A 12,552-nucleotide genomic window follows, 5' to 3' on the forward strand; every position below is an offset into this window, starting at 1 on the left:
CTTACTAATGCTGCTGATGCTGGAAAAAGCTTAAAGAATCAACTCCAAGGCCCATTATTCTTTTTGCTACCAGCTAATGAATTTTCCCTCTGCCCTTCTACATTAATTTACTTTTAGCAGGAGACTCCTTTTCTCGTATGACTTTCAACTATCTCCGGCGTCGGAGCTCTGATACCTAGTTAGTGCAATCTGTAAATGCGACTCTGAAGATACTGCTCCAGGGCAGATTTTGACCCTGAGCGCTCCGGCGTTTTCTCCCTTCAAAAATAAATCCACAAAGAGCTGTGCAAAGAACATAGGCTGGGGCTGCACCAAGAGTTGGTGTGGGAAGCAGGAAGGGCAGTGTGGTGGTGGTCGAGTTTACCCTGGCACACACACTTGTTTTGGCATAAAAATACTCCGTTATGCCAATGTATTGCCAAGTTGTGCAGCTTTAATATGGTTCACAAGTTATATTTGTTTGGGCTTTTTCCCACAAAGTCCCTGTTACTGGAGTTATGCCATCTGAGAAACTCGGCTTTTTTATTTTTTTCCCCTAAAAGTAAGTTTCTACTTCATGATTAAGAACAAAAGCTTGAAAATATGATTTAAATGCATTTTAGAGATTCAGAAAAGCAGAAGATAAATAACTCATCATGTATTATTTTTCTGAAAGATAATACCTCATGTTTTTGTGAGGGCTGACTCGTGACTTAAATGCTGCCGGTTGGCAGCACTGTTGTTATAATTTATGACTAAGTTTGATTATTTTTTTTGTTGTTATCAGTCATATCTACATATATATATATATTTATATACATTGCAAAATGAATACATGTAACGCATGTTTGTACTGCAGGAGCTGTTTTCTCTCTATTGGGACCGATAGCTGTAGAGATACACTGTTAGCGTGAAGGGGGGAAGGGGCATAAAGAGGGTGGGGAGCTTAGACCCAGCAAGCATCTTCTGCTTCCCACATTGAGCATATCTATTTCAGACTTGCTCAGGTGTTACTGGCCCTCTTCTTGCTAATTTAAGGTTGCCTTACCTCGTTTGAAGCAGGATTTGCGGCTCATGCAGAATGAAGGCTGCCTCCTGCACTCCTCCGAGGGCTGAGGGGCAGCGCTGGAAAAGGAGACAGAGCTCCTCGCTCCCTGCCCCTGCCTCCAGGACTGCGACTCTTCACAGTTTTTTTAATGAGTTAGCCATCTATTAGCAGGTTTTATGCTGAGCGAGGTGCCATCCGTCCTCTCGTAAGCAGCCTCGCATAGAGCAGAACCTTGATGCCATGAGCTTTGGCCGATCTGATAGCCATGGGCCTGCAGCTGACCCGGATAACCCATGCTTGGTGTGCACGTGGCAGTGTGAGTTATCCCTGTCCGCAGAGCTATGTCTCAACGCGTAAACCGCTCAGCACCCTCACTGCAGCACCCAAATAGCCCTAACTCAGTCCATTTGCCACTGGCCACCTCTGAGTGGTGAGGGCAGGGGCCAGGCTGGGGCAGCATCCCCTGCCCGGGGCACCCCGGCTCTACGGCACCTGCAGGAGGGATGCACACGTTGGCAGGATTCGGCTTGCTTTCCTTCCACAGCGCCTTCCTCCAGCCCCAGGAACCTCCTTCCTCCCCATAAAAAAACAAAATACTGTACCATAGATAAATGCATTTATTGAGATGCTGCAAAGTGGGACATGTTGTCGTAAAGTACGTTGCAGAAAATCGCAGTCCGGTGAGCAGTACTTTTTCTGTAGGTTCTCTTCCATGTGGAAAATACAGGATTTCGTGTGCAGAAATCTCTTGCTTGGTGCAGAACTTATCAAGGGTTTGCATTTTAGTAAAGCCTTGGCTTTGCAGCAGTGAGCAAAATCTATGCAGGAAGCCCATGAAAAGCTATAGTAAAAAGGACTCGTGCACCCCAAATGTGTTGAACGGTGACTGCAAAGCAGCACTTCCTTCACTGAGACCTTTTGTCTGCTGGGAGAACAAAACGGAGCTGTGGATGTGCAACGTGCCGTGCTGCAGTCGTGGCACCGCAGAGCAGCGCTGGGCGGAGGATTCAGCTCTGCCTGCCCCAGCAGTGCGGCGTCAGATGGGGCCAGGCTGGTGAATACCCTGAGCGTGTGTCTTGCTGAACTGCCCTTAGCTTCTTTAATTAGCTGCTTGTCTCCTTTTCTGATCCCACAGTTCACAGCTGTGTCTTCCAGTTTCAGGAGGGCTTTCTGAAGCCCAAAGTTCAGCACTTGCCTGGCTTCCTGGTGTCCCTGATGTCCTGGTGCTGTGGCATTCGATCCATCAGCTCACCACGTGCTTGTTGAACCAGCAACCAGGCAGCTACTGCGCTGCTAATAAATGCTCTGCAGGAGCCAGGAGAGTTTGTTTGAATGCGTATAGCAAGAACACTGGAAATTTGATTTACAGTCTTCAGAGCCTCCTAAGGATTGCATTTCAAAATTAGGAAGGGAAAACCTATTTTTAACATCTTGGAGGATGCACAGAAAGGAGTAACTGCTTGCTTTTCTTGCTTAACTTATGCTTTTGTTCCCTTCTATCTAAACACGTTCTTGGTGCTTCGTTATTTCAGCCTGTGAAATTCCTGAAGATTGCCTAGCTGGAAAGTCTGGGGTGACATTTAGTTTAAGCTTTTAGACTAAAAACTATTTGAATGAAATTCTTCCTACACTGTTTAACCACTTTGCTGATGTTCTTTCTCTGTTCTGGTACAGCTCCACAGATTTAATCTGTACATATACTTTTGGGCCAATAAAGAATCGTTTCAATCAATTTATTTCCCCAAATAAATTGAATTAAGTTTCCATTATATGCATTTGATTTTTTTTTCAGTGATACATCTTTATATAAACCTCTTGATAAAAAGGATTCTGTAATTTCAGTTGTGACAAATAACATGGGGACCAACAAACCATTCAGATCAAGGCAGCGCTTTGCCCCGTGGAAGCACAGCCTCTGCTCTTTAAAAATTTTATAAAGTTACAGAAACCATGATGGCATGAACACATCTTCCTGCTCTCAAGGTACCCATGACATTTTCCAGTATAAAGCTAGATCCTTCCCAGACACTGAAAGTAAACGAAGGAACTCAAGGAAAGTTTCACGCGGCATAATGAGTTCTCCTCTGCCCTGAAAGGGGAGCACTGGGCACCCTCCTAACCTGATTCTAAATCATGCTGCACTGGCATTGGCAATTTGGCCATGATGGTTGAGCAGGATTTGCAGCATGACAGAGAAGTGTGTGACCATTTTATTGTTAGTTCAGAAGGCCAGTGCATGGGCACACAACAGCAAAAGGGGTTCCGGACACAGAAAGCGCCCATTTGGGTATATGTGGTATAGTCAGGGAGCCTGAAAATCAAAGCACAAGCTAAAAAGCAGATGAAAGAATACTTGCGCTTTAGGTGGTTTTGTTGTTGTTGTTGTTTTGTTTTTTCTATTTTTACTGTTAAAAATTTGAAGAGTCCTAGGGATTGTTGGTCTCTGGAGGTTGGTTATTTTGTAATTGTATAAAAAAAGAGACCCAGGACTTTGTTTGTATGGTAGGATCTTTAGTACACATGTGAATACTGAAGGTAAGTAACTGTGTCCAGCTCTCTTGAGAGACAAATTCATTGCTGCGGCAAAGGTTTTCCATCATATTGCTATAATTTGATAATTTCAGTGCTGCTGGTAAGGGAGTCTACAGCAAAAGCTTAGAGAATTATCAGCTAATAGCTCCTGCAGGCCTGCAGCAGATATTAAACTCGAACTTTTATGAAACTGAATTTTCTTCTACAAAGCGGTAAAAAGCATACTGAATCTGTGCTCAATGAGAAAACATTCTCTCTGTTTGCAGGGGGAATGTGGCCCCCGCTGCTTCAGCGCTGCCCTGGGCCAGCAGCTCGCAGCGTTGGCCAGTCCCGTGGGCAGACCTGGCGCTGGCACAGCTTTACTCCGTGTGCTGGGAGGAGAGGGGGCAGTTCGTGCCTGGTTTCTCAGCTGCAAGGATGCAACCACAGCCTGCTTGGTGTTGGTGGAGGGCAGCAGAATGTAGAAGGTTCTGGAGAAAATGTGGCAGGCACCTTTAATAACGGCAAGAGTTGAAGTTAGTAACAGCGTACCTGCAACCCCAGAGCTCAGGGGCTGTACGTTTTTGCAACACAGAGCTGTGATTCAAGGCTTTTGCTACTGATTTCAGTAGGCTTAGGGTCATGTGCAGAAGTTGTAATAATGAGGAATTTAATAATGAAACTGTAGTTTGACAAGCATGAGGAAATAAAGGGCATAAGGAAAATATAAAAAACTAAAAATGGAATATAACCTGCACTGGCACATTCTTGCTTGTAGCTAATGCACTGAGCAGACAGCATTATTAGGAACAGAGGCAAATACTTCAGTCACTACCTCGTTGGATAAATTTGGAATTGAGATGAACAATCAGGCAACATCCTTGCTATCATGTAGGCAAAGAAGAAAGATTTCACTGTCAGAAAATAAAAAAAAAAAGGGAAAAAAAACAGCTGAGGGAATACTAGGTATTTTGAGTGACCTTCTGTTTTAATATATCTGTGGAATATGGGAAGTTGCCTTCATAAAAGCAATACACTGCAAAATTCATTATTTCAGTGCCAGCCATAGTGTATCAGCTGGCATTTGTGTGCTACTTTTGTGACTTGCACGATGAGAATAAATCACATACCATATCATATTTTAATCGCCCAAGTTTTATAGAAGAGCTCCCTGCGAGCTAAATGAGGCATAGTGAATACCCTTGCAGCTACTTATCAATACCTAAATTCTCTGCCTTGGTGAAGTTGCTTTGGTCTACAGGTACGTGCTTGAACAAGAGAATTTTAATAGAGGACGAGCAAACCTGGGCCAGCTGCTTGCAGCACCTGCATTTTAGCCTCTGAGTGAGGCTCCAACCACAGAAGATTCCTGCAGAGGATTCGTATTCTAAAATATGATATGGTGGTACGGTTTAGTGGAGGACTTGTTAGTGTTAGGTCAGAGACTGGACTAGGTGATCTTGGAGGTCTCTTCCAAGCTAGATGATTCTGTGATTCTGCGGTAATGTGGCCCACTTGGAAGATGGCTAGGTCAGGAAACCCCCCTAATGGCATGAGGCCTAGCAGGAGGCATCTGAGCACTGGAAGTCACCCCACTTGGTAGGCTCCAGGGCAAGGAGAAGAGATCTCCATTGTTAGAAAGCTGAGTTTCACTACATAGTTAGGTTTGATGGCAGCAATCTTGTGGTGCATGTTTCTCCCTGTAGTCTACAAGATAACCTACGAAGTGATCCCTGCCAGAGCGCAGAAGCTAAGAAACCCTTAGTAGTTACCAAGCCATGGCAATATAAGAAAGGAAATCTGTTTGCACTTCCCCCCTAGGTCTTCACAAGGTTTCTCTGACCACTGTGAAAACACAAAACCACACCATGGGGTTGTTTGCTTGTGTGGGTAAAGGTGTGCTGCGCTCAGGGGGATGCGGTTGTTCCGTCACAGGGCAGCCCTGCAGGGCTGGGGGAGGCCGCTCACAGGGCACAGAGACGGGGAGGGCAGGAGAGCGAATCGCATCGAGGAGAGAGCAGAGGGAGACAGGTATTTGCAATCAGGGAAAGGGGAAATAAATTCCCAGCAGCTGAAAAGGGCTTGTTTGGCTCGGTTGCAGCGTAAAGAGCAGTGAGCTGAAGCCAAGTTTGTGGAGGAGGAGAGCTCACCTGGACTATGGTAGGCTGGAGGAGAGAGTTTTAAAACTTTTACAATTTGTTTTGTCTTTGGTGTTTTGTGCTTTTGATGCTGTAGAAAAATTAATTAGTGTAACTTGGTGTCTATGGGAGTCTGACTCTTTCAACTTGAAAGATATTCTAGTTTTTTTTGTGGTTGCATGCAATAAGGGAAAGGTCTAGGTAAACTTGCCTCAAAGCCTTGTCTGATTTATGATCCTGTCTTCCCTACCTTATTTTTGATGTGAACTTGCGGGCTGGTACCCAGTGCTACTTGCATGTGTGTGTATATATATGTATGTGTGTATATATATGTATATTGCATTTTAGCAAAATGAAAGAAGGCTGGAAGGAAATGCAATACCAGTCTAACTCATTCCAGGTCAGTTTGGTTAATTAAAGAGAAAAATGTAGCCTGAAGCAAAGACCAATGGGGTCTAAAGTGTAGAGAACAAGTAAAGATAAAAATATATGTAAAAATAACTTGCTTTTGATCATCGCAGAACTGCCCTTCTTAAAGTCAAATCCCTGTCCATCCAGCACCGTTAACAATTCCTGCGAACTTCAGTAGCCGTTCAGCTGTTTGAAGCCTGCTGTGATGGACAGTGTTTGTTTACTGCCTTGTTCAGTGGAGCTGGGGGATAGATGGTGGTGTTGGGGGCAGTATTTCTGCAGGGGTGTAAATGGGGAGGAGAGCCCCCCAGGGAAGGGATGTCACTATCCACGTGGGGAGAGCTGCGGGGCGAGGGGGGCAGAGGAGGCTCCAGGGGCTGGGGGAGCCGGGCGAGGCGAGGGGGAGGCCTGAGGAACCTGGGCAGCCTTGGAGCATGCTGAAATGGGGCTCAAAAAAAAAAAATTTGGGGAGACACAGGGTGTTTCATGTTGGCACCAATGCTGGAAGTTGTTAAACCGGATTAAAAGCAAAGCAGGCTTCTTTTTAAAACCCTACTGTGTTTGGTTTCCTCTGTTTTAAAACTGCACCCTTCGATTGCCTGTTCAAAGAAAAAGTGGTTTTCATACTCCAAAGCTCTTGAGGTCCAGAAAGCTGTCTCTTGTTCTGACTGTGCTGCGAGTCTCTTTGGGAGGGCAGTCCTGTGCCTTGCTTGCCACAAAATGTTAGTCAAAGATGTAACAAAGATGTGGAAGTTAGTCTGTGAACGGAGGTTCTGACTTCAGGGTCTTTATCTTGCTTGTGTGTAGCTTTTTTATCTTTCCAGTGATCCTTTCTGATAATGAGAATGCGAGTTATTCAAAAGGATTTATAAGTGTTGACAGTGAATTATTATTGGTCTATTGAGTGTTTAAATTGCAAATATTATACTCAAAAGCATGCTTTACGAGGCAAGCTCTTCTTGAAAGATTTATGACTACAGTCACATAGGGTATAGTAAATTCAGCATTGAATATGAAGCTGTATCAGTCATAGCCTTCCTTGCTGGATTACTGTTTGCATTACTTGTGATAGCTGCTACCTGTTCTCGACTCCTCAGCAAATTTCCTTGAGCTCATGGCAGAGGCAGGAGAACTTTCTGGAAACCAGAAGTTGTCAGCTGATGTGTAAGGGCTGAAATTTGGTGCGTGTCTTGGGGCACGCTAGTGGAGGCGTGCCGCTTCTCTGCAAAGTGGCAGGCATTGAAGTCAGGCGCGAGTTGCAGCCCGTGGAAATGATGCCTTCAGCTGTGCTTCTGGACACCCTGCTGGTGGCCAAAGCAGAAACAAACACAGAAGTTTAAGTAATGCCGTGTCCTTTGAACTGTATGGCTTTGTGATGAACTGGCCGTGCTTTTTGGGTGCTTTTCTTCAGAAGTAGATGGGATTTACTAATAATTCATTAGCACCTGGGATTCGCTTGCTCACTTCTAGTTCTTCAGTGTGATGGCAACAGCTGATCTGCTGCAGCAGAAACAACATCCCCTGCCCCATTGTGTGACACTGAACTGAACGCTGCTGAACAGTGACCCTTGAAATCCAATCTAATTTGAGTGAATTCCTTGGGTACGTCTCTCGCCCTTCCATATTCATGCGTACCAAAAGTAATCAAAGTTGCCTTTCTATTCATTTTCTTTTGTATGTCAGCCTAAAAGAGTTTTGGAGCGTAATTTACAGTACAGCTTCGGTGCTTTGCTCCATTCTGAAATAATTAGGAGATTATTTTGGTCAATATGCCTGAACTATGATTTAATGCTTTTCAATGGCTAGTTGCATTAGTGACTCTTTAAGGATTAGAAGCTTAATGAAATGCACACATCAGAGCAGTGGTTTAATCTTTTTCTCATAAAATCTTCACAACAAGATGATAAACCGTAAGAGCAAAAAATCATTTTGATAAACCTGTCTAGCTTTTGGGCTGTGTGTAGTCTGAGATAATTACCTGTGGGCCACTTCTGTCATATGGGGGATTTCTGAAAGGGCAACTTTAAGTTAAATATATAAATAAAGAGTAAGAAGTTTCTTACTCTTAATTTCTAGCCTTGCTGTTGCCTACGGAGCAATCTCCCTTCCTTGCGTGCTGTGATGGGTACGCAAACATCTCAAAGCGTGTGTTTGCTAACAAGTCACTTGGAACTTTTCAGTGTTTTCTTAAGAAAAAATCCTTGAATATTATACTGAAAGGAATCGTTCTTGTAAATCAACTAGTTTTGGGTCCATTTTCAAAATGTAACGGTGGAACAGCATGGAATTAACAACCTGACAGGCTTGGTGACTTTACTGCTCTCTTCTGAAGCAGTTTAGTCTCATTCTTATCAGTCAAGCAAAATCTCTTGCTCTGGCTCACCAAGCTGAGCTTCTCCAAGGTTGAGAGAAGGGAAAGGCTTCGTGTGGTAGCTGTGCATGGCCTGTGTGAAACCAGCTTGGTGTTCTGGTCCGGTGTGCAGTAGATAAGCAGCTCTTGCAGCCTGCATAAATGTGGTCTGCTACTTCATGCCTGTACTGAAGCCCTTTTTCCCTTTATTTTCATCCATTAACTGGGGGGATACAGGTAATAACAGGTAGAAGGAAGAGTCCTCTTGTAACTGATCCTATACCCTGCAGCCTTTCAACTCATGGCGCTTCTTGCAAGTATTTAACCTCTGAATGCAGTTGGAGAAGGGATTTATGCTACAAAACCAGAAATTGAAAATTTGAATAACTTATTTAAACTTGCAAAAAACTGTTTCTGACCTTGGGCTAGATCTTTAGTGCTGGCCTTCTGCAAGCTGTGATTTCTGGAGGAGGACTCAGAGGCTACAGGACTTGGTCTCCCATCTCCACAGAAAAAAGATACCGTGTCCCCAGGCTGTGCTTCAGGTGTGGAGATATTGCACGTGTGCACTGGGGTCCTTGCTCCTGGGCTTGGAAGCCTAGAATAAAAATATATTCGTCAGGAAGGCAAACGCTATGTTGTGAGCAACATGCAGGAACTTAAGCATAACAAAAGTTACACTCTTTAAAACACAGCTTTAAAAAGGATGGAGTAGAAAAATAAGGTGGCTGATGTTAGTTTCTCCTTAGACTTCATTCTGAGCCTTGCATGTTGTTCCTTTCTATTAGAGCTTTTCTGTGAGCACTGTTGAATTGCTTTGTAAATGGTTAGAAAGTGAGTAGTGTCCCTTAAACGCTGTGGTTTTTCCAGAGATAATGTGGACGGACAGTCTAGGGTGAGTATAAGAAGTTATGCACTTTAATATCTTTCCAGCAGTTTTTGCATGCTTTTTTTTGTAGCTCAAACACTGGGGAAGCTGGGGATGGAAGGGGAGCATCTTTTTCTTAGATTTATATAACAGTTTGGGGAGGAGGAGAACTAGCATAGGGGAAATCTCATTTATCATTGGTACTACTTCTAAACCTGGACTTGTAAGACAGATGTGAGGAGGATGAATAAGACTCCAGGGAGGCTGAAATGTATTTTCTTAGGGATAATGGCAAGACTTGCTACAGAGCTCCTGTTTCCGCAGACTGGATGCCCTTAAGCTGCTATGCTGACATCTCTCTCTGTATTTCTGTCTTCCTAGTAATCAAAGCCAGAATAATTCTCAGTTGCTACATTTAAATGAACTGCATTCTGGTATTGTGGTTCAGCTGAGATTTTTCTAGCAAGTTAGATGTTGTAGTGTACTTTGAGCTTGAATGTAATACAGAGAATGTGTATCTACTGGTTACCAAAGCAAACTCTCAGTCCAAGGAATATTTATGTATTTGACGTGGTGACGTTGTGTCTGAAAACTAAATCAGTTATTTAAACTGATTTAGAAAAAGGAAAATATCGTTATTTTTGAAAGTAGACAGGTTATAAAATACATGCCTTTCATCAGAGACATGTACCAAAGCAAGTAACTTAGAAATTGTTTTTTGACTGTCTTTTTTTAAAGCCATAGTTTAATATTTACCTCCCAATAATGATCTAATTGACTGAGCTCAAATGTCGTGACCTAGGTCTATGACTGTGTTTGCACAATGTGCTTAGCTTGGCAAGATGCACTATTGCAACCTTTTTTCTTTACTTCTGGGGTGAGGTGATGCTTCAGTAGCTCTCCCCATCTCTGAGATGCTACCAGCAACTACTCATGCTTTGCTAACTGGGCTGCCCAGCCACACTGCCTCATCCTTCATGCTTGTTCACTGGCTGTCCTTCCTTGCCTTGGTGTGCATAATAAGAAAGTAGCGGACTCCAAGTAGTATTTTGAGGGCACGGTCCTGGTTTGGATGCGAATTGAGAGGTGGTGTGAATGTAACCAGATCTAAAGGTTAGGGAGGGGGGTGTAGATGATGCCAGGTGATCAGGACAAGGTAGGAAACAGAGGAAGGGGGAATGTGATCTTGTTGCCTCCATAAACAGAGCCTGTAGTATAATAAATGGCTGAATGAACCTGCTGGTAATGAGGAAAATAACAGCTATGGGAAAATCATGAGCTTAATGTATCCAAGGTGGAACAGTTTAACAGGAGCAGGTAAGAGCCATATTCTCAAGCTTCTTGAGAATGAAGTAATGACAAACAAAAATCAATTTTTCTTCAGTATGCCTGGTAATAAAAGCTGTTCCCTCTTTAGAAGTCTAGCAGCCCCAGAAATCAGGAGATGAAAGTACAGACCTGGGAAGGATCTTAAGAGAGTAGTACCTGCCACAGACGAGCTGCCCTGGAAATCATTTCAAGTTGGCTAACGGGTGAGGAGGCAAGGTGGGACTGTAGCTGTGCGTGGGGGAGAGCTTGTTTGAAGAGAAGCAGCACACAGCTCATTAAGGTATGTGCTGCACGATAGACCAGTCTGTGGCATTTATAATGGGAATTCACAGGTGGCTGCTGGCAGGAAGCAGCTGAGAGGGGCTCAGAGCTGCAGGAATTCGTGGCAGCAGAAGCCAGTAATGTGCAAGGCTTGTGCATTGGCTGCAGGGGTTAATAAGCCTTCCCCTTATAAAGTGCTCAAGTTTCTAAGGGGTGTTTCCAGTGTGGATAAGGATTAATTCCCATGTCTCCTCATCTGCTGAAATCATAAATGGCCTAGTGTCCAGGACTGAGGTATTAATGACATGTTATAAGCACAAAGAATTGGCTTTTACAAGCTCAAGTAAATAAACTGGGAGCAAGAAGGGAAAACAAAGGAATGTTGCCTTGCCTTGAAAGAAGGCAGGCTCCTGTGAAGCAATAGAATTGGTCATAAAATGTTAGTATATGGACTTTTGTTGTTGAAATCAAATAATAAGCTTTTCAGCAGTGCAGAGAGGAATTAAATATCCCGGTGAATGGAGAAGTGGCCGTGCATGCTAACAGAGGATAAGCCACGAGCTGGTCCCTGCTGAGGGTGTGTTGCAGTAACAAAAGAAGGAAATTGCTGAATTCAAGGATTCTGGGCCAAAGGCAAATCTGGTTGCAAGAAACTAAAACTACTTTTGGGGATAGCTTTCAGAATGGATTGTAGCCAAAGCCAGGGCTCTGGGAAGAGCTGACTTGCAGCCAGCCGTGGGTAAAGGAGGCTAGGTGTACTGAGCAGACCTGGTGGGGGAGATGCCTACCTGGGGAGGAGGCGGGGGTCCAGCTGAGATGCTAGAAAACAGGGCTGCTGCTTGTCTTCAGGGAGGATGCTGAGACACGAGTGTCAGAAAGCGAGGACAGCATCAGAACGCTTGTTATGAATGGGCCAGTGCAGATAGCTGAGCTAGACGTGCCTCGGCACATACAGGGTATGAAATTGTTCTGAATGAAGTCTTCAGCTTAGGTGGTTCCTGTGCTCTGAGCGCACCCAACTTGCTGCATACGCTACCCATTAGTGTCCTTGTGGCTGGAGGGGGAAAACTGGTAGTCAGCTGACTGCGATGCATGTGAACAGCTAGGCAAGGTTTAATCCAGTTTAAATGCTATAAATAAGAAGGTTTATCCCAGGGGAAACCTGGAATTTTCTGAGACGAAGAAAATCTGTTGGAAGACCTGTTCTGTAGCGAGGCTTTCCATACAAGCTTTCTCTGACAAGCTTTCCATCCTGATAGGAATGACTCTGAGCATTCCTCACTGGAAGAGGTGGCTCAAAGATGATGACAACCAAGTTTTTCCTCTTCCTGGAACCAGAGGTGAAATCCTTGAGAAGGGAAGGATGCACTTGGGGCAGCACAATGCCCTAGCCATGTTGCTCTCTGAGCACACATACCCTACAGGCTTATTAAATGGGTTATGCTGCTATTGCAGCTATCTGCTGTGTTCAGCTTGCTTAACATCCGTCACCTGCTTGGCTGCATCACGTGCAAAGAGGGTTTTCTGGAAGCCTAAAAAATACTGAAGGTCCTCGGACCTCTTGAAATCATTTCTTGCTGGCATGCGAATGATGCCAGCCAAGCTCTTGTGTGAAGCAGTTGCTTTTTTTCTCCCGGAGGTATAGGTTATTGGCAAA

At 44.2% G+C, this 12,552-nt stretch overlaps 1 protein-coding gene across 8 annotated transcripts in view; it reads left to right on the plus strand.

Annotated features, from left to right (window-relative positions):
• PTPRT (protein tyrosine phosphatase receptor type T) overlaps positions 1 to 12,552 on the plus strand; it is a 582,374-nt gene that overhangs the window by 75,506 nt on the left and 494,316 nt on the right. For 2 of the 8 annotated variants that reach the window (XM_080557605.1, XM_080557601.1), the window contains exon 1: positions 5,681 to 5,698. The exons of the other annotated variants lie outside the window; for them this stretch is intronic. In XM_080557605.1, coding sequence (XP_080413731.1) covers positions 5,696 to 5,698 — 3 coding nt within the window. In that variant the 5' untranslated portion in view covers positions 5,681 to 5,695. Of the gene's footprint in view, positions 1 to 5,680; positions 5,699 to 12,552 lie in introns of those variants that run through there. 8 annotated transcript variants of the gene reach the window in all.

This window comes from Anser brachyrhynchus, assembly GCF_964034855.1.
Source record: "Anser brachyrhynchus genome assembly, chromosome: 16".
Taxonomy (NCBI): domain Eukaryota; kingdom Metazoa; phylum Chordata; class Aves; order Anseriformes; family Anatidae; genus Anser; species Anser brachyrhynchus.